A 23,256-nucleotide genomic window follows, 5' to 3' on the forward strand; every position below is an offset into this window, starting at 1 on the left:
GGGCGGACACAGTGAAGAGGAAAGATAATGGTGGAGAAAAAAAAAGAAAAAAAATCTAAATTATAAATAAGCCTATGGAACAAAGGACCTGATCATACTAACACCACATTCATCTATTTATACCTTTAACAGCAGTTCAATGAATGTCTATCATAGAGAGCTGTGAGATGGATCGTCCATACATTTTAATCCAGAAACTCCCCTAAATGAAGGTGTGGCCACTGTCTCACTCGTATGGACTACAACAGACCTGAATTCAGCAGTGCAAAGTAATTTTGCCGAGAGTAACTGCCTGTAACACAATACTGCCTCTAACAAGGATATTTAAAATGACAACAAAATCTGTTGTTCGACTGAAAAATAAAAGCAAAGTAACTTGCAGTCACACTAACACCCAGGTAATCACCCAGGCCTGACCTAAAGGTAGACCTCTGAGAGACAGCCAGTGGCAGGCAACATAGCAGCATCGTATCCACTGTCAACCTTTTTCATATTGTGTATGAGGCCATATTCACCTTATATAGCTTATATAGCTCAGGTACTGTCCGCACTAATAATGCCTGACAACAAATTGACGTCCGAAAACATTCAAATTAAAAGAAGCCGACCAGAAGCTACTTGTCCCTCTGATTAAAATTAGAGCCTTCAGTGTTGTGGTTTTAGTTCCTTCAACTCCTGTTAAATTACTCATCTGCTACATATGCCAATATCTCATTGGCTCTGTCTGGCTCAGGCAGACTCTCCGACTGTAGCTCAGACCACATACAGCCACGCATGTATGCATACTGTTAAACAGGTATCCTCCAAACAAAGGCAGAGAGAGAGACTGAGAAAAACACAGCTGTTCTACAAAGCAACAATCATATATCTCTGTCTGCACCGCCAACCAGATCCAACCGCTCAAAGACTTTTAAAAGGTCATTGGAGACGACCACTGAGAGTGTTTTCTTAGCAAAGCCGATATCACCTTTGCTCTCTACATCAAATCTACTCTAAGTACTGAGAGCAAAAGACTTGAGGGCACTGAAAGCATTTCTTCTGGCATCTGAGTTTCTGAGAGGGTGAGGAAGGCTTGACAGGAGAGCCGCATTGATTTCCTGTTCAACAAGAGATTTGCATTATATGATTGTAGAGACTAGGGTTGGGCTAGGCCAGCTAATGATTTTTGGAATGACCGATTAATCTGCCGATAATTTTCTCGATTAATCCATTAATCGCTTGCTCTGGAAAATCTCAGGAAGTAGTGAAGCCCATCATAATTTCCAGAGCCCAAGGTGGTGTCCTTAAATGTCTTATTTTGTCCACCCAACTGTCCAAACCCCAAAGATATTCGGGTTAAAATAACATGAAACAGAAAAGCAGAAAATCCTAAATACTAAAATACTACAACCAATATATTTTTTGCTAGAAAACATGACTTAAATGTTTAATTGATTCTCAAAATTGTTAATCAGTTTTATTCTCAATCAACCAATGAATCATTTCAACTAAAGCAAACACCCAAACATTAAATTGTTCAAAAAGTCCAGACATTTGTTTTGAAACTTTACAGTTTGACCCTGTATAAATATGTAATTCTCTGGATTTCTATGAAGATTACTGACTGAAGACTACAGGAAGGAATTTCAAAACAAGCCCATAAAACGTACTCGAAACTGCTATTTATTTATTAATCATTTGATGGTGTGAATATGTTTGGGTACAGATGATGTGAGGTCAAACATGGGTGAGCTACAGACATCAAGAAAGCATGTAAAAGTGTTTAACAGCTGACTGATGCAAATAATCAATTAGACACCAGAGAGTGTGTGGTGTTTAATTCATAATTCTCAAAGCAAAATCACACATATTTGACATAATAAGTCAACTGTACTATAATGTGGCCTTTCTGTTGATGGCCGTCTTCGCTTAAATATTGTTTAAACACAAGGCACATATTCTTGTAGTTAACCAAAGTATCACTGCTGAGTTTATTAACTTTATCACTATGTGCACAAAATGACGATAATATGACAAAAGAGGAGGCAAATAGAAAAAGTAGCGCTCTGAACGACTCAGCTGTGTTCCCTGGCAGTAGCAGCAATGTTCCTGTGGAGGAAGACAAGCCAAATGGACAAGAGACTTATACCAGTTTGTTAACTTTGCGACTAAAGCTTTTAGTGCATATGCTGCGTGAATGCAGGTGGCAGCTATGTGTTCTGCTCAAGTATTAAGTAACAGCTTTGATATTAGAAGCTCTGTGTTCAGCCCCAGCTGCATGCACTGTGACACTTCTTCAACTAGCTATATCCAGATAGGCTTGGTTTTAAGTTTACCGCATAATATCATAATCAGCACCAGCTCTATTTTCCCAAACATTTTTAGAAAATCGGAATGAATAAATTTATACTGGGAAGCTCCCGGGTATGAACGCGTTGAAATACGCTAATATGAAGCAGCATGTCATAATATCTGCATCTACAAAATTATAGCACCAGATAAATAAAAAGGTATCACGTATTTTGCTGTATTTTTGTTTAATTAGTGGTGGCTTTCAAAGCCCGACGAACACAGGATTGTTGAGGTTGATACCGAAACTGGTTTTTGAAAGTTTCAAAAAAGCAATAATGATATTTCAGCTAATGTCAATTTTCTTTACACAACCCGTGACAGAAACATTTCTGATAAGGTTCCCTTAGATTTTTTTGCGAATATGATATGTAGTGGACAGGACATTTTACAGTTGGAAAATAAACTTGTCACTACTCTCTGGTGGACAAAGTACACAATGGCGACATTGTTTATAACATATCTTTTGCATTTCTGTACTTCAGTTTGTTGTAATTAATAAGCTGACATAGACATGGACATCACAGCTCCCGCCGACCCAAAGTCTCCCTCGCTGTCACACAAACACACACACACACACACACACACACACGCGCACACACGCAAACAATCAGGCACTATCACGCTCCAGCAGACCCTTTCAACCTGCAGAGAGTGGTCTGACGGGGAAAGGGGGAAGACAAGACGGGGGGGCAGCCAGGCGGGGCAATAAACCAGCGGAACACAACACACACGTAGCCCTAAATCAATCTCCCATGTACACACACACACACACACACACACACACACACACACACACACACACACACACACACACACACACACAGGACTCTTCAATCACTTTCACACATTTCCACTCTGATGTGCTCTCCAGGGTTGAACAAAGTGACTCTTCACTGAGCACCAGGCCACCTTTTGTGCGAGCCCTCTTGTTTTGTAGCACAGGGCGCTCTAAAATTAGACACTTTTAACCCAAAAAACTATTCACAGCGAGAGGGGAATTCCAGTAGAGAGTTTCTACAACGCAGGATTAGAACTGAATCCTCACACAATAGACCCAGCCTCTGTGAGCCTGGAGCTGCTTCACAAGCACACTTCATATGATTTTACTGCGATGTCAGCAATTTTCTTCTCCTGATAGCAGCTCACAGTAAACTAATCACAGTGGCTCTTTTCTCCCTCTCCTGCTGACCGTAGTGGGCCTGAGCAGGAGGAAAAACCCAAACTGAATTGAATTAATCCTCCTCTTAATGCATGACATCATCATCGCCTTCATCATCATCATCATTGTGATTACAGCCGGGCACCATCTGCCGCAGCCAGTCTGCAGAGACTATCACAACACTGCTGGGTCATGGAGGTCGTTGCCACGGTGATCCATGCGCTTGCGGTGTGGAATTGTAGAGTAACGTGTGTCAAGCACTTACTGATATCAGGTTACTGATATTTGTGAGCACAGTGCAGAGACAGACAGAGAGGGAAAGAAGATACTTTAAGCCTAACTAATGTTGAGGATGTTCAGATAGACTACAGGATGAATTTAAGTTCAGAGGCAAGCGGGTCAGTTTGGTCCTTCTGAATGAGAATATACAACTAATGTGAGAGGACAAGAGATTAATAAAATGTGAACCAAAAAAAAAAAGGAATAAAGAAATGTAAAAATTGAGTCAATCCTGAAGAGATTTCCCTCTCTGTCTTCACAGCCACTTCCTGTTGGCCTGGCAGCCACTACAACTAACTTTGTGGGGGGGCGTAAAACAGGAAACTAATTTCTGTATAAACTAGCATTTTTGACTGCTGTCATGAGGCAAAGCTCAGCTGGGTAACCACAAAGTTCAGCCACAAGGACCCTAACCAGAACTAATAAGTCCAACGTGCCGGGCCCAGCATTTGCCAAAGTCTTCAAAACCAAAAAGGAGGAGGGGAAATTAGCAGGAGGTGGTTCACATGGACATTTCATAACGCAGCAACTGTCCACTTTCTGAGTCAAACACTGAAGTCCCTTCATACGGCTACAACCCAAGAAGAATGCAAAGCTAATTCTGGATACCAAACAAGGTAGGGGAAATTAGTTTTGGACTGCCTTTCTAAAAAAAAGAAGAGAGAACTATTTTTGGATTGTGATACACTGGGCCTAACAATAATGACTGAACATACAGTAGCACATCTCTGTTACCTGTTGAAAACAAGGCCACCGAACAGGTAGACCTAACCGTGTGACTTAAGGCTGCCACTAAGAATGATTTTAATCATCAATTAATCTGCTAAATACTTTAATCATTTGGTTTATAAAACGTCAGAAAATAGTGAAAAATGCTATTCGCAAGTTCCAAGATTCCTTACTATAAGGTAAAGAAGAGCAGAAAGCAGAAAAAAAAACTGTGTTATTTGTCCTTAAAAATGATTAAGCGATAGCCAAAAATCAAAATCTTTTTCATACTTAATTGACAATGGGCCGGTTCTTTAGCACTGCCAAGTCCTGAGACTAATATTTGAGCTAGTGTGAAGACAAAAAGAGCTCACATAAAGACAGTGGGACAGGGAGGAGAGCAAGACGCCACTGACTACAACAAAAGTGAGTCCAGCTAACAACCTCTTTCTCTGCTGTCTGAAGAAGAAAGACATTCCTGGATGATTGCGTGCTGGAGTGACTGACAGACAAGATAGAGACCAAGCCCCATTGTCCCTGCTGACGAGCTATCTGCTGATGACTGCATGTCTACTTAGCATGATGCTTTCCCGCTTTTCGAGGGAGGCCCCATTGCCATACAACACACACACACACACACACACACGCACGCACACACATCTGGGTTCTGTCTGGTGTCTCTTTAAAACTTGTCTACTAACCCTGCCTAACCCTATAAGCCATCCTGCTGTGACAGTCATGCGAGGAAACAGTCTGCCACATGCGGTGGAAATCAGGCAATAAGAAGGCAGCAGTCTGGGATGTAATTATCCAATTTATTTGGTGCATGTGCGGGTACAGTATCTGTGATGGCAGTGGTGGGTTGTAATCCATGTTTCATTGAGGTACCAGATGTTACACGTTGAAAACAAACAAACTTTACTCCTCAGAGAAAACTACTAAAACTTCTAAGAGGATGTTAAAGGGGCTAGCTCTTGTAAACTTCTAAGCACTCATACAGTTCATAAACAAACAGCCCTGGTTTAGATGTAAAAACCATGGGAAAGACTTTACATCATGTAAATTATAATTACTTCACCACTGTGGTGTGGTCAGCCCGCACTGTTTGGAGAGACAGCTAAATGAGAAACTGGATCTCTCAGTGAGACAGACATAATCAATTTTCCTCTTTAATCAATTTTCAGATCAGAAACTGCCACTGGCAGTGGCACATTCACAGTAACGGTCCCTCTGACACTGACCATCACTCCAAATTATTACAGATGAGCTGTGCATCCGATCAACAGCGAATAACAGGTCTGACCACCGGCAGTATATCATGATATGATGAGGAGTTATGAGGTCAGTTTCTTTCTACATTGATTTGGCTGTAAAGGCGTCAGTATGCTTCCGGCAACGTGTTTGTGGGATCGTCGACCAGCAACTGGAAACCCGTCTTGGAACACCTTTCCAACATGGGAAACGATTTCCTTTCAAGCGTAGTCTAGTCTTAAAGGCATAGTCCTCTTTTGGAACTGTTAAGGTGGTTGCCCTCCTACGCTTGCCTCCTGCCCTCTTCCAGCAGAGCAGCACTTGGCATCATTTTGATGTGTTAACGGGGAGGACACATAACACACCAGAATAAAATGGTGTAATGACATACAGGTGTGGAATCTTGATGTAGTGGACCACAATTCTGTTCTCCTATATGGCTGCCAACAGTTATGTTAGGTCACCTGAAAGCAATCTGTGGAGAGTTTCCCTGTAGAAAAATAAATAAAATATCACATGATTAGTAGGCAGTCTTGCCCACTATATTACAGAATGAGACCTCTCAGCTTTTCTGCAGGTGTGGCGCTACAGCAGCCGCCTGGTCCTGTGTATTTTCTGCTGGTCAGCTCTCACCCAAACACAGAGCTGCTTGTCTACAGCGCCACATGTGGCACAGTCATGGTAAACACGAGAAGGGCACTCTTTATCTCAACATCCACAGAGAGAAAGCTGTGACTCATTCAAAACACATGTCAAATATACAGTACCGTCCAGCCCTGCAGGCATTAAAGAGAAGGCAGATCCCTGAGGACGTGCTGAAGTCAAGCTTTTGACGGTAATAAAAAACTTTCCCTGTTCCAGCAGTTACATTTTAGAGTCGTCTGCTTCAGACAGCATCACTGTAAGACCGACTCTTAACTACAGTCTTGATTTTGAATCCATTCAATGGAGCCCAAACTACAAATCCACTGTAAAAAAAAAAAAAAAAAAAAACTAATCTGAAATCGTCTTTTCAAGTGTTTCATTCACAACTTCTCTCCATGCTGAGTGAGTAAAGTCAATATTTGGACAGAAGTGGGTTCCATTCAGGCAACCACTAACAGGCCATGGTTGCAGGGTTTCTCTGTGCTCTCAGACAGCTGAGATGTGTGCAGTCAGCCTGCCCTGGGGCGGCATGGAAAACTCCAGCCTGACAGTTCAATGGAAGTGAGGGACAGAGAGAGAGGGAATGGGGGAGTGTGCATTTTAATGTGTCATAAGACTGTTTGACACAACCTGATTAATACACATGCACTTTGCTGACAAAGCTGACAAACACTGCACCACAAAGTTGAGAAATCTGTATGTGTAATGAAAACTTGCACTGTATTAGTCAGAGACATTTCATATACTAAAGGAACCTAATAACTTCTCTTCTTGGACCTTTGAACTCTGATTCTGACTGCAGGGAAACAGTGTGACAGGACCTTTAAATTCAGTTCAGTGCAGGTTTTTCTGCCTGACTGACAGTTATTCAAAGTTCTCATCTATCTACAATCCCTCTGGTATTTTAGCACCAGGACACTTGGTGCTTCACAGCTCCAGAGTGAGCACTACAAGGATCACTGTTAGACCACAGCCTTGACTGCCAGCTGCCAGAAATCACACTGGGATGACAACATTAACTGTAGTAAGTTAAGTGTTAGAGAAAAAAAACTTTCATGTTAGCGGCTGAGGCATTTTTCAAGACATTTTATGTTTTACAAGGTGATAGACCCAGGCAGAACTTTTGTTTCTGTTTGGTTTTCCCAGATGGCTGCACCGCCTAATGTTTACAGTGCTTCAGTGGCAATGTTTTTTTTGTGTCTGGTCTAAGGAATCCCAATCTGACTTTAAAATTTACTGCATTGTTTGTAATTGTTCTCAGTTGAAGATTAGCATTTTTTTCACTGCCTGTGTTTCTTCCCCCATCTGTAAAAAAAACTTTAAAAAAGGAGGGAAAAGTGAGGAGTACGCACATGACCAGACCACAGTCTTACACATGTAAGATGCTGAAACATGATGGATAAAAATTTCAAAGGCTTAATTGCGCCAAGTTTAAAAACATTTTAAAATGGTCTCCCAACTACGAGGATAGTATTTAATGAAGTTTATAAACTAGCAGGGGGCTGATAAAAACCAAGTTTGAAGGAAGTACTGGGAAATAAGGACCAAATGTGCTGCACTTTGAGGGGAAAATCTCATCTGACTTCACCTTGGAGTTTCTCTTTGGCTCTTTTCACATAGGCGTATGTGTCAACCTCAGGGTTTTAAAGCAGTAGTTACAGAGGCAAAGTGCACATAGTTATCATTAAATTCTAAGGAGTATGATGATGCCTGAGAGAGGAAGAGGGGAAAACAACCTGCTTTCTCATGGAAAACACTGCAGTAAAACAGTGCAGAGAGCTTGACTGTGTGTGTGTGTGTGTGTGTGTGTGTGTGTGTGTGTGTGTGTGTGTGTGTGTGTGTGAGAGAACACTTCAGTTGCAAAGAAATGACCTTCATTTAAAAAACAAACAAACAAAAAGAGACCTTTTGAACTCTGCTGGGAACTTATGGCACAAAGAGACTTTTGCTTTACATAAACCTAGCCCCACCATAAAACCAAATATTCTGCTGGGTCTTTGACTTCAGGAGAACTCCACCAACAGTCTCTACAGGTAAAACTTGTCGCATGGGTAAAATTAGAGTGGGTATCATTTTCTTTTATGCTGCTTTGTATTGTGCAATATGAGGGTGTTGTGGGATCATCAGAAAATTTAGGAATACTAAATAGATCGTCAAATGTAGCATAAAGCAGGCTAATTTCAGATGTCAATGAGCAAAATTCCTTTACTCGTATTCCAGCATCAGACAACTGATCTTTTTTGGTCCCAACCGAGTTACAAGCAATCTTACTAAAACTGCCTCTACAGCCTCCAAGGAGTTCATCATAATACATTTCCCCAACAGAGAAGAAGTCCAGGTCCGTTCTCTGAGTGAAAGTGACAGCAGGACAACATAACTGAGGATTCACCCCCACCACCCCACCCTGGCCTCAAGCAGAGCTGAGTGGCCGGGACTACAAATCAATGGTGGAGTTCATTAATGAAGAAGCAGGGCCTGTCAGGGAACAATAGCATTCAACAGGAGCCGTCTTAGGCAATGTGGGCCAGGACACTCTGATGGATGAGATGAGCTTCCCATTTACCCGTAGTGCCCCTAGTGTCCAACCTACCAACTTTGTAGATGCCCAAGACCAACTAGTCTCTCCTTTTACCTCAATCCCCTTCACCAGGCTGGACTGAGTTTTCATGATTTTAACCCTGACATCCCTTTTTCAAACAAAACAGATTCAGCAGGCGTGAGTACGGCCAACAGGCTCCAAGCTAGGGTAATCAGTTCACGACCATGTCCCAATATGCGCACACACACGAGGATAGATGGTGCAAAAAGGGAGTAAAATTATATAAAATTGTAACAGACAAAGCCCATTGTAGGATAAAAGAGATCATTGCTTTGAATCGATTGGAACAGGACCGTGACCTTGGCCCCTGGTATATTCATTGGGAGGGCTGTTGCATCATAATGAGGGCCTGTCCCTGGATGATAACACAAACAAAGCATTACCAGGCTATAGACGGTGGAGAGACACCTCTCATTTCAAACAAAGATCCCATAGGAACAATTGAGGTAGCAGTCCCACAGAAAGGATGAAATTGAAATTTGCTTTTACCAAAGTTAGCATTAATACACCACTGAATCTCACATTAGCATCATCAGTAAAAATGAGAAGCAAGTGCTTGAACTCCCATGTCATTCATTTGGGATCATTACAATTACCCAAACTATACTCCTGCCGAGAACAAAACATTCAAGTTAAAAGTGCTTGAACCTCTCTGTGATGTTTTGGTGTACACTTATCCAAGACCAAAATGATGACAACACTATGAAGAACTTAATTATCATTCTCAAACACGAATGCATCTGGAAATAAATAAATAAGGAAGATCATCAGCAATTCTTAGATAAAAATAAAGTGATCTCATTCAGGATTTGAAAGAATGAATTTAGTTGGCTTTGCTTCAATGTACTTGGCCCACTGTGGTGCATTAACTACAGTAAGGCAAAGCCAAGGGACAGTGGGGACAGCAGATGTACAGTGAGGGTGAAGGGAGGAGACTGCAGCTCAGTCATCCTGCCAGAAATCCCCATTTCAATTATAGGAAGTATTAAGCTTCTTAGGTAGTATACTGAAGACTAGCCACAGTGGCTGGGGGTTTGGGCTGCTCACTTGAGCCAGACTGCCATTAAGGCCATGTGTGCGTGAGAGCTCACAGATCTATGTGTTTGCCTCTAAAGCTATTAGATGTGGGTTGTTCCTGCATCGATAATCCTACTGTCTGAAGCCTTGTTAAAACTTTCCTCCAGGCCACCTGTTCCACGAGGGGCAGCTGTTGTTCCCAGCCAGGGCACAGCCGTTCCTACCAACCCTGCCTGGAATGGGGGGGGGGGGGTCACGGCAGACGAAGAGCAGGCCTTCCCTTGGCCCGGGAACAAATCCAGCGTCAACACAAGCCGACAGACTGACACTTGGAGAAGAGTTACGAGAGCATGCTTGGGTTCAGATGTTAACACATCAGCCATAAATCGTCTGACTTTAAATGAGACGTTTCAACACAAAGCAGTAGTAAAGAAGAACAAGTGTTGTGTTCTGCAACAACTGGTTATGCAAAGACAGAGCAGTGTAGCCACTGGGGCAGCTGGAAACTAAATAAAATATCTTGTGTTAACACAAGATGAGGGTTAGTGTCAAGTTAAAGCATGTACCCAAAACATCTAGTGGCCTGAGATTAAGGTTCTAGGTGCTATAAAGAGATGAGAGTCTAAAGTCACTCACAGCATGCAGTCATCAACTGCTTTTTTAACACTCATGAGTTCACTGAGAATCTACTTAGTGTTTCACAAGCCCCATGTGTGAACCTGTGAGAACCAGACTGGAGGCTCGTATAGCCTGCACTGCCAGTGCCAATAGTTACCTGTCTATGTTGTGAATACCATCACCATTCCCAGAGCTACTCCAACAATCTCTCGACAAAATCAGGCAGCAAGGCAAAATGCCTTACCAGTGCATAGTTGGCATACCGGTGTGATGGACCTCTGTCAGATTATATAATAACCAGATGGAAGACTAATGACGCCAGCCTTCAGGACTGAGGCACCCCCAACCCCCCCTCAACACCAGTAATGGCCCATGAAAGGCTGACTTGGCTATAAATAACCATTATTCATCAGCAAAAAATGAATAAATTGGACAAAGGAATATGGGACAGAGGGAGAGTCCTAGTGGGTGGGTGAGATTCTGGCACTATATAAGGGAGGATATAGACCAGCAGCTCTGTTCTCTCTCTAGGGACACAGCCCTACTACTAGTACAGGATTGTTGATGGGTATTTGGGCTCAACAATAAAGCTACTACGATAATCAAGTTGCTTCAGATTATAAACTTAAACACGCAATTAAAAATTTCACAGTAAAAACAATCTGCAAACATTTTGAGACGCACAAGACAAATTTAAAAATTTAAAAATTAAAAAAAAGATGAGATACAATAAATATAAAATAATATAAACCAATAATACACTTTCAGCTGCTCCCAGATCCTCAGGCAAATGGTTCCAAAGGCTTGGAGCATAAAAAGCTGCCTCAACAAAAGTTTTTGTCCTGCACTTTGGAACAACTAAAGACTCAAAGGACCTAAGAGGCTGTACTAGTTTATACAATGGAAGCATGTCAGACAAGTAGGCCGGGGCAAGACCATAACGTGCTTTAAAATCAGGCAAAAGAAACTTCAAAATCAATATGGAAACTGCCAGGCCACCAATGTAAAGACTTTAAAACATGCTTAATGTTTTTTTCCCTTCTGGCCCTGGTCGGCACTCAGGCAGCAGAGCTCTGAATCAATTGAAACTGATTTACAACTTTTTTAGGCAGACCAGATTGAAGAGCATTAAATTAGTGCAATCTGCTGGATATAAAAAGCATGTATTAGTCCCTCTGTGTCACTCAGAGTGAGAAATGGTTGTAATTTAGCTAAAATTTTTTGGATGATAAAAAAAAAGCAGATTTGGTGAAAGAAAATCCCACAGGAGTGTTAAAGTTCAATCTGAGTCATAGATTATACCGAGATTTCCTTCCTGCTGGCTTGGGGTAAGCCCTATAGGATTTATTTTTTAACTGGTTGAGCTGTAAAAAGTTCTGCGACATCCAGACACTGGTATTTAAAATACATTTAATAAGAGCATCAGGTGTTCCTCTGTCATCAGGAGACACAGCCACATAAATCTGAGTATCATCAGCATATCTATGGAAAGCGATGTCTCCTAATGACATCACCAAGGGGGTAACATATTTAGATGAAAAATAAGTGGCCCTAAAATTGATCCTTGGGGAATGCCGCAAGTTATTTAAGTGGTTTTGAAGATGTTATCTTCAGGTGCTATAAAGAACTCTTCCAGAAAGATAAAAGTCAACCAGTTAGAAACAGTCCCACACAGTCTAAAGTGCTCCCTCAGCCTGTTTAAAAGAATTTGGTGATCAGGTGTATCAAAAACAACTCATATCAAGTAGTATGGAAACCAAGAGTTTATTGGCATCTAGATTTGTCCTTATATGGTTAACTACTTTTACTAAGGTGGTCTGTACTATTATACTCCCTGAATCCAGACTGAAACATTTCTGACTTGTTTGTGTTAAGAAAACAATTTAATTGTGTATGTATACAAATTTTTCTAAAATGGAAAGATTGGAGATTGGTCTGCAGTTACAGGTTAGAAATGGATCTAGATCAGTTTTTCAAAAGAGACTTTTCAAGTGCATCTTAAAATACTGTAGGGACAACACCCAGCTTTAGAAAGTCATTAATAATTGTTAGGACCTCCTCTGACACTGAATTTGGTCCTGAAATAAAAAATGAAAAAAATTTAAAAAGGACGTAGGAAATTGGTCAGGAGCACAAAAGAAAGACTTCAGTTTTGTAACTACTTTCCTGGGCTTTTCAGCATTATACGGGTCAAAACTTTCTGTATACTGGATGTAATTGCAAAACACCCTCTTGAGAGACATCTTTCTCTGTTTGCTCTCAAAAGGTCATATTACTCAAAGGGGACTGTGAAATTGAAACTCATGCTGAAACTCTTTTTAAAGACATGGATGATCCCTTAACTTTCATGAATATTTTATGGTGCTTTTTATTGTGTTACTGTTTGGTTTGTGCTGTTCTCTAGGTTTTATATTCAACTGTGTGTGTTTGTACAAAGGCCCATCTAGGGATGAATATTTCAAACTAGCTAAGGTTATGAATGGTGGGTCGATCCTATGTATTTGTCCAAGTAAAAAATAAACATCAAGTAAATATACAGGGCTAAAGGACAGGCATGCTGAGGACGTCAAGCACAGAACTTTGCTTATGAGCTAGGAGGGTCCGAAACAACTTCAGGATACTTGTATTCATCCAACAATAGACTGCATTACAAGCAAGCCCTCTACCTGTCAAACAACTTTAGATTACAAAGTAGCTGTAATGTCATGAAACATATTGTCTCTGTCTGTGCAACAATATGCAGCTGAAAGACTGATCAAAAGGGCTACACTGCCAATGTCAAGTAGCGATGGTTTTTTTACAGCCCTAATACTCAGAAATCTTCTGCAGTCAGATCGGTTTTCATACCCATGAAAACTCGAAGTGGATGCACTTGAGATTTGTTCAAGGAGACAATGCTATTGATTGCATAATATTAGGAGATTCTCTCTCAGTAACTGGGGCATAAAAACAGTCACAAATTCAAAAATAGACCTAAGACAACTACAGTGTGTGCCAGTTTCTAGCCTCAGACAGACATCCTGCAGACAAGAGTTTTTCTTGAGTGAGATAAAAGCACAAGGGCATTTTCACCAAGATCAGTACTTAACACAGAGGTCGGCTCTGCCCTTGGGGAAAACACCTCCTTCCAATGGGACTTGTGAGGTCATTGAGGTGAGGTTTCAGACACAGAAAGTTGAGCACACAATTGGCTTTGTGTTTAAGTGAAAACACTGTTGTTAAGCAACTGACAAGAAAAATGGATAGTACCTCTTCAAATATAGAGAATTCTGCATTGAGTTTTCACCATTTATACCATTTTACCAGCCTCAGTATTTTCAAAAACAGGCCTATATCACAACTCAAAACGTAAAAACAATCAAAAAAAGTCTCCACTTACAAAGTTCTGAATACCACAACAATGGGTCAATCAAATGGGCTAATTTAAAATCAGAAACTGACAAAATTGTTATTTTCAGGGCTGGATCATGGCATTCCCGGTGTACTACATCAGTCACTACTTGCCATTCAGATCATTCTGAATTGAACTTTAAAGAAGAGAAATCAGAAACCTGGAGCTCTTATTTCCAAAACGTGTACACTCTTCTGTTGCCAGAGGAAAAGTCAACATATGTGTGGAGGAAGAAAAGCCATGTTTTACATGAGCACAAAGGGCGGTCATGACGCAAAGCCCAACATCCTCTTACTGGATAAACAGGTTTTTATTGCTTTGGTTTTACCAACACATACACAAACATGCAAACACATGCACAGAAGCTCTCTGAATGACCTCTTAATAGCCAGCAGAGTAAAACAACTAGCCTAATTAAGATTATGTCAGATGCAATCAAGTTTAGAAAGACAGAATTACACAGCACCGTGCATCCGTTTACGTAAAACCTCTGAGTGCTTAAGTCCCCTCTCCTGTTAATGTGTTTAAAGGTTTCCCATAAACAACTAGACCCAGAGGTCAGTTTTAAAGGTGTTCTAAGTAGGAGAGACTATAATTGCATCAGCCATTTAAAAACAGCTCAAATTGGAAATTCAGATCATTAGATGCAATTTATTATTTCATACATTTGGGTTAGGATAACCTGATAACTAGAGAGGGAGATGCAGGTCTTTAAAGGGAAAAGGAAATACATCACTTGAGAGGAAACAACAGCCTGGCAGGTCGGCTGGATAGTTCAAAGATATTAATGTAGCCACTGATTACTGAAAGAAGAAGCACACTATAACTACATGAGCCAAGGATTTGAAGTCATCATAACATATTACAATACGAGGCAGAAGTGTGACAGGAAATTATAGTTTTTTGCAAATTAAACAGGATTAAGGACCTGAACGTCCATGTAATTTGTTCCAAACAGCATACAGGATTTAAACCTCTTACACTTCTGGAACAGCAGATGTTCACATTCATAAACACTCTTCTACTAACAAATGAATTTCCCTTGCCAACAAGTTTTACCCACACAAAAAGTTAACTTGTGTCCAAGCAGAATAGATGTATAGGTAACTTGGAGAGCGTCCAAATTTAAAGCTTAAAGAACAAAATATACCATCACACTCCTGATTACACTTCCAAAATATGGCGTAAAATATCATGCAAATATCAGCACATATTAACCCATACGATCATCATATCTATGTCCAAGAAACAACAGGAGACTGAGAGCAAAAATCTTGAAGTCAGCAACAAAACAGACAGCCCATTATCAAAAAGCAGAGGGGCCAATTCACAGAACACGAGGCATCTTCTGAAATGATATACCAGCCCACTGTAGAATTACAGAACACTGTGCTGCTCCAGTCAGCCTATCCTCAACTGTCAGCTCGAGGGTAAAAACTAAGAAGTGAGCGCTTAACAAACTGCTATTCTAGAGAAAACCAGAATCAGCACAATGTTTGAAACTAAGCACAATGCTGGAAACAGCAGAGTCTGATATTTTTATTTTTCATATACAGTATGCAGATGTATTACCATAATACTCAAGGGTGAAAGAGTCAAAAGCAAACAGGAATATAAAAAAAGAGATGATTTTTAAACTTTAAAAGACGCATGCAGCCTGTGGATGCCTGTACATACTGTATGTAAATGTGTTTTTGTTTGCGTGCATGTTTTAGATTTCAGACAGGCCGGCAGACAATAAGTGGAAATGTTCTCTGTCCACTGCAGTGTTTAATTGGTCAAACAGACCAAAGTGAGTGAGGTCTTTTTGTCCAAACAATAAGGGCTTGTGTTCCCCGAGCCTGAGCGCGGGGAGGTCAATGTGAAACAACAACACGCTACTCCACATCTCTGCAACAACAATTCTGCAGCTTCAACAGCAGACCACTAAAACAAAGATGCTGAATTGGATCCTCAACCCAACAATTCAACCTCGCAAGCCAGCAATTACTGCTGAGCTGCTATTTAAAAAGGAGTAAAATCCACACACTTGTTCGCTTACCTCTACAGAAAAGCACATTCCACTCTGAGCAGTGCTGAAATCATTGCCAACAGCAGATAATTGCTATTTTAAAACAAGCAGCAGCAGCAGCAGAGGTTTGAATGAAACAGTGCGTAGCAAGGTGTCTGACGCCCAAGTTAAGCACCTGTCACCCTGAGCAGGTGTATGTCTGGCCGCCCAGCTCAGTCCGCCACAAACACAGGTTAAAAAAAATGCCACAATCCTCACCTAGGTGTGAAGGATCAGGGAGCTTAAGGTGAATTGAGCCCAGATGTGGATTAGCTGAGTCAAGCTGACATTAGACGGCAATGGGTTATCTCGTCTCTGCATTTATCATGATTTCAGACATCTGTTTTTACAATGGAAAGGGTCTAAGGCAAAAAAAATGTCCTGGTTTCCTCATTGAAACCAGGAAGAAATTATCCATTTCCTCGCACGTCACTTAACGTCTACAAGCGCACCCTAACTAGACACACTAACACACATAACACACCGAGCAGCTCATGTGGGAAAATCTATTTTTACCATCAGGCAGGGCGAGGCTCTGCCATACAGCACACAAAGTAGGGAAACTATAACAAGGGAGGGAGGTGGTGGAGGGCTGTCAGGGAACAAAGCGGAAGTGTCCTTCCTCCTGATGACCTGCAAGTAAAAAGGAGGAAGACAAAAGTGCTCTCTGTACACATACAGTGCAATGCAGCTGTAAACTGGGGCAAATACATATCATTTCCCTTTAAGTGTGGGGAAAAATGATTAAGCCAAAACAGTTGAAATTGCTGCTCCTGGAAAGTGGTGTACATGTAGATGATTGTCCCTTCTTCTCACTGGCAACTGCATAAGATTGCACTCTATTTCCCTTAAATTGTCTCTTTCTCTTCCTCAGTGCTTCTCCTGTTTTTGTCCACTGTACAAATGACATCTTTTGCGTGTCTGACATCCTAGAAAAACGATCCTTCCTCTGTTGCTCTCCCTTTTTCCCCATTAAAGGATTTGTCTTGGGAGTTCCAAATCAAGGGCTGCACGTCGCACACATTGTAAACGCTTTGAGGCAAATTTGGATTATTGGATTTTGAGCTATATGCTGTAAAATTTAACAAACTTGACCTGACTGTAACTGCTCTTGCTGGCTCATCCTGGGGGGGGGGGCATATTCAACCTCTTGATGAAAACTACTGTATAATGGCAAACTTTAGCTCACACAGAAAAAAAAAAAAGAGTTTATCAGAATATGGAGTATGTAACATGATGGATGGTACAGGCGTAGTGGAGGGCAGTTTGTGTTCAAAATGAACAGAGGTGACCTACTACTCTGAGTTGACAAAGATCTGTAACAGCTCTCCTAAAATTAGGAGTAAGACGCATATTCCTTCCTTACAACCTATTCTGGAAGAGGTTTATTTTATTTTGAAAGGGTTTTATTTCATTTCCAGATCGAAAATATTATCAGGCATACGTAAAAATCATGGTAGGGTCATTTAAGAGAGAATAAGTATCCTTGATGGATGTTTGCCTTATTAACTCATGGTTGTGGGAAAGGGGGACTACAATCCCGGTCCCACCGGAGTCACTCACCTCCTCCAGAGCAGCCACTGTATTCCTGCAGTGGGACATCCTGGTGGTGAAGTTGGAGGCAGTCGGCGATTTATAGTCTTCATTCGTCTCTGCCACAAACTCTGAAACTGTGATTTGGTCCGGCATAATTAATCCCTTTGCTGGAAAGACGAAGAAGCGCTTCTCTTGTTCCTCTCCGTCTCGGCTGTGCGGTTTTTATGACAGAATAAGTTCACAGCAGCAGCGGTCGTTGTAGTGTCTCCGAAGGTCCCCGCGGGTAGTAAACCATCTCTGGGTATGTTTATGTCATTCCCTTGTTTGCTCCCCAACACGGTCCGCCGTCGCACGCTGGCTCGAGGAGTTGCAGTGCTGCGGCTCACACCGCGCGGTGCTCACAAGGTGATGGATAGGTTATATCCCTCCTGCCTTTTGGCCCACTTACTCCCTTTCCATTCGGTTGCACGGGTCCTCCTCTGGTCACAGAAGAAAGTGGAGCTGCCTACAGCCTCTCTCGGTTTTCCCTAGCCTGAGACCGTGCGGGGCGAGCAACTTCGTCCTCCGTGCCCGGGGAAACAACAACCAGACGTTTCAACGGGAGCGCAAGAAATTGACAAAGGTAGAGGAGGGGATTCAATGGACGCGCACCAGCCAATGGGGGACGCCGGCTGGTAACTGGGAGCCAATCAGAATTCACGGAAGGCGTGAACTCATGTTGCCTTCACGTGCTCCTCGTTAACAACCGCGTCCTCGCCGCAGTGGCAATTTCTAATGGGACATTAAATCCATAAACACCGCCCGAACAGTAAAATGTTTTCACCAGTTAAATGAATCAGCAAGATACACAAATCACACTTAAAACCTCATAAAATGGGCTCAAAGACCGTATCTGTAATGTCTGTAAATTCTGTTCAATTGGAAAACAGAACTAAGACTAGCCATTACTTCAAAGTCTCAGTTACACTAACAAGCACCGCTATTTATGAGGAACACACGGCATTTGATTAGCTTGAAAGCTAGTGGGCGGCATGTTTCGAGCAGTAGCAAAACACGCCTGGCAGTGGGCACACTTTGATACTGTGCATTTTTGATCAAAGCAATGTAGGAGGAGTCGTTGTGGCTCGAGGGGAACAGACTCGAAAATTAAGAAGACACATGCCAAGCGGTGTTAAAGCTAGCAAAGTTTAAAAAAACAAAACAAAAAAAAAACAAAGAAAATTAAAAAACAAAAAACAAAAACGTTTCTTACTGTAGTGAACAAGCATAGAAACTTGCAGGGGCGGCGTTATTCCATGAGCTGATGTTTCAGCGATTTATAAGCTTTACATCTTGATACAAACGTTTCTCAGTGTGTTTACATTATTTTATATATATATATACTTTTTTTATAAACCCCGTAGTTAGGTATAAGGTAAGTCAATATTTTCTCCGGTCGTAAGGTCCAGTGGTTGTGTTTATGGTTTACAGCATCGACCACTTTGCATGGAAACTGGGGTTTTATTGTAATCCAGAAAAAACGATTGCAGTGCAAACACGTTCATAATTTTTCATGACTACTCTCTCATTGGTTTCTTGTGCCCGTGAAAACAAAGACAATGTAGTTCTGATTCCCAGTTGGGAAAACACTTTTAGGCCCGTATTAACTTTAAACATGACTTCGGTACAGTTATGGACAACTAACTTTGCACTGACTACGCACAGACTTTCTGTTGCTGTACTGGGAAGAAGACAATCAACGATATTCAACTGATGTTTAACTCAGTAATTTCCGAAAACTGCAGTCCATGTTAAATCAGCAATTTTTATGAAACCTATATCTCACAAAAAGAACTACATAAATAAAGTAAAATGCATCAATTCTTGGCACGATTTCCACACCCTCCATACTCTAAGAATCTCAGTTTGTTCACTCAGATGTCATACAGATTTCCCAAATTTATTCTCCACTCATTTGGGCACTTGATTGATCCAGTGCAGTGCAGGGTATGTGTAATTCAAATATTTCCGACAGCACTTAAAAGCAGCCTCTTGACTACGGCACCACTAGTAGTTTCTTTCTTAAGGTGGAGATAGGAGAAGCAATTATCTGTGTGAAAACTATGCAGTGTCGTGGTAAAGCGCATATTAGTGTGTGTAATGTATGTTTTTCTGCTGTAACGTTAAGTGGGAAAGGCACATACAGAGCTCGGTCTGTACACGCATGCTTTGCCTTGGATGATAAACTGTGAGGACAAGCTGCAAATCCAGCGCCATTGTACAACTAATTGTTACAACAATAGGAGCCCAATAACATTTAATTTTTTGTAAGACTAGGTTTTCAGTTTATTCAGATGCTGATTGTGACCATAGACGGAGTTCAAAATACCAGGTAACTGTATGGCCTAAACATTCAACGTTCAGTCAAGGGTTGGCTACAGCAAAGCTCAGTGTACTGAAGAGGGGGAAAGAACAAACCATTCACCTTGGTTTAATTTATAAACGAAATTAAAATGCACACTTGACAAATAACTAGATCAACTGTAATTAGTGGTGGTTGCAGCAGAAATAACAGGAGGATGGGTGCTAGGATTGTATTATCTCTTGTTTTGGGACAAGCACTGTGGTGAGTATATGTACGTAATAAAACTACACTGCAGTCTAGGCCGATTAGCGTGAGACTTTTTAAAAAGGCAGCCTTCCTTTGACTGTAATATCAAACAAACCCTTGAATATGAGTTTTCAACGTGCTTTATCTTTAGAAGTGCAGCCAGCTTTTCACGCATGGAAGCCCTAAAATGGAAAATACTCTGTTATTTACTCTCCTGGTCCTTTGACCATGTCAGATGTTCAAAGAGCTCATTATCTGCATTTCCTGGATTCGGAATTGATTTAATGTAAACTACATGAATCAATTAAGAGGCGTCAACAGGTGCACTATACTGTATCTAATGTAACCTTCTGTCTTGTGAGGAGTCATTTTTGTTACACCTCTGATAGAGAGAGAAAAGGGATCCAGACTTTTGTGATAAGCCTCAGCAGGATCAGCACTGACACTGGTATTGAGACCTGATAGTGTGTTATCACAGTGCACCAGATGAAAAGGCTAATTAGACCAATAATTAACAGAGTACTATCAATTTTGTATATTTCTGTGCTCCAGAATTTGCATGAAAGTAGCTACTGCATTACAGAGGTCCCATGTGAGGATATGTTTAGCATTTTTTAATAGGTCACAGCCAAGAATAAGAATGAAAAACATAAAAGACTATCTCCCAAAATCCTGTTGGGAAAAAAGGCCGAGGAGAAAGAAAACAATCTATCACTGGGCACTGCCTGAAACTTGTGAAGACGCTCTCCCATGCCTGATTTTTTTGTCAACAGGAGTTTAAAAAACAACAGTCTCTGCTCCCAGAGCTCTTGCATTTTTCCTGTGCTTTGGGATGAAAAATCTGCTGATGTTTCCCAGCTCATTCAGCCCCGGCAGGACAGCTACCGGTATAAATAGTATCACAGTGGCCGAGGCAAAACCCCGGGCAGCCTTTAAATCACAATCTGGGCAGTGTTCACACATTCTTTCAGCTCTGCAGCGTCTCCTGGCAAGCTGCTAAATGAAGAGCCCAAGACCCAGGCTGACCCTGACTGGCTACTCAGGCCTCAGCTCCCTTATGAAATGAATAAACACACTCCCAGTGAACATCTGCTATCCAGAGACACAGCAGCTCAGTCAGCGAGGTCAGCGGTGCCAAACAACACCAGCCCTCCTCTTCACCACTGACATGGCTTTATATTTTCAGTACCATCTGCCTTTCTAAATGCAGGCTTTAAACTTTCGAACCAAGACTAAACCAAACTAAAAATATCTAAAGTAAAAACAGGGTCACACAGCAGGTACAGGTTGAGAACATAATATGAGAAGCACATTGTTTCATATTGTATAGGACCTGGAAAAGCACCACCAGGCATATCAATGAGGGAAACGTAAAAATGCGGGACAAGGGTCATGAATGTAGCCTTTGAACAAATAGTCTATACTGTACTTTTATGGTATCATAAATGTATCAGAATTTAGATTTTTTAAATGTTATAAACAAGTTGTATTTGCTGCCGAAAAAAGGTGCCAAAGCAGAAGCTGTCTGCTGCTTTATTAAACTGAACAGAGGCCTCATTGACCAGCAGTGCCCATCCTCAATATGGACCTTGTTTGCATGCAAACAACTTACAGCGTTGAGTAACAAGTCAGAGTGGCAGTTGTTTGATTTGCTCTGGTTACGGCTGCTGTCTTTGAACGTCCCCTGGTGATTTAGAGAGCCACAAAATTGAAAATGTTCATATTATTCACTGCTTTGGTGCACAATGTGTTATTTTTTTTAACTTTATGTTAGAAGCAAACCTGATCGGGTAATGAAAAACTGAACCCAAATGCAACCAGACAGCTGCAGAAAGAACTATAGCCAAAGCAGATGTCATACTGTACGCAGAGACCCTCTTGGAAAAGCTGTTTGTAATTTGAAATTTTGCATTTCAATAGAAGAGGAAAGGAGAGGGTGTGTCAGTCCACCTTTTCTTTGGTGAGAATGAGCCACAAATATCCAATATGCTTGGACTGATTTTGCATTTGAATGTTTGCAGCAACAGAGAACATGTCATAACAATAAAGGGGATTGGGGTTTGAGTGGGAGTCACTTTTTCCTCATTACTCTGCCATGACATCATGATTGTGTAACAGGTGGGATAACCTCACAGTCCCGCTTCTTATGCTTCAAATAAGTGGAATGAATGACTTCTTTGTTTAAAATAGTTAGCAACTTATTCTAACCATCCAGCAGCTGAAAATTTCCAACACATAAGTAGATGAATTGGGCCAGGCTCAGGTCCACTACTGAAACACTGTGATGTGGGGAACTTTTCTCAACTTCTCCCGGATCACAGACCACATGACTCACTAAAGACTAGATTAAAGAAGAGCTTGTTACACAAATGAGGTACAGGAACTGAGCAAGCAGAGAACCTGAACAGCAGCTTGCACACACTGGGACTCCTAATGGGAGAGGGAGGAGGAGAAGGGGGGGGGGCTGAGGGGACGGCAGTGAACTGTAAGGAGCCTAGTCTTTTCTCACAAACTCCCCGGGATGAGGCTCAGTAATGAATTCAGGCAAATTTTGGACCAAGAACTTCTATATGAATGGATGCTCTGTACAGACAAGCCCCTGTCGTCAGGTAGTACTCTACTGTACTATTTCAACAGTGGTGCTAAATTTTTTCATCAGTCACGCAGACTCAGACATTATCTTCAACCCAGGAGAAAAAAGTCAGTAGGGTCAAAGGTCAGCACGGGAGGCATTTATACACTGTTCAGTTAACAAAGGAAATTCAATTAACCGGTGGAGATTAAAACTTCTCCTGTACTGGGTGGCTGACTATAATATATGACCTGTACTCTGCAATGTATAATTGATTGACAAATGAGGTCATTTTTATATTTTGATAATTAGAATTATATATCACATTTAAAACAAAACCATCAGCTATGGCAAAAGAGTTTCAAGAGTTACACTTGTAGCATAAAGCACAAGGTTTTCCATTTATATCCAAATCTGAGCATGCCCAGACACTTCAACTGGAGAAATGCCATGGCTCAAGGTTTTCATTCAACCTTGTCACCTTGAAGGACACCCAAGAAATAACGTTCT

At 41.3% G+C, this 23,256-nt stretch overlaps 1 protein-coding gene across 2 annotated transcripts in view; it reads right to left on the reverse strand.

Moving 5' to 3' along the window:
* asap2a (ArfGAP with SH3 domain, ankyrin repeat and PH domain 2a) overlaps positions 1-18,633 on the reverse strand; it is a 59,411-nt gene extending 40,778 nt beyond the window's left edge. Inside the window, exon 1 of one of the 2 annotated variants that reach the window (XM_040137037.1) lies at positions 17,612-18,633. In XM_040137037.1, the coding sequence (XP_039992971.1) occupies positions 17,612-17,737 (126 nt within the window). In that variant the 5' untranslated portion in view covers positions 17,738-18,633. The remainder of the gene's footprint in view (positions 1-17,611) is intronic. The other variant, XM_040137036.1, reaches the window with a different exon arrangement.
* Between the last annotated feature and the right edge of the window lie 4,623 nt (positions 18,634-23,256).

The sequence above is a fragment of the Xiphias gladius genome, chromosome 10, assembly GCF_016859285.1.
Source record: "Xiphias gladius isolate SHS-SW01 ecotype Sanya breed wild chromosome 10, ASM1685928v1, whole genome shotgun sequence".
NCBI lineage: Eukaryota > Metazoa > Chordata > Actinopteri > Istiophoriformes > Xiphiidae > Xiphias > Xiphias gladius.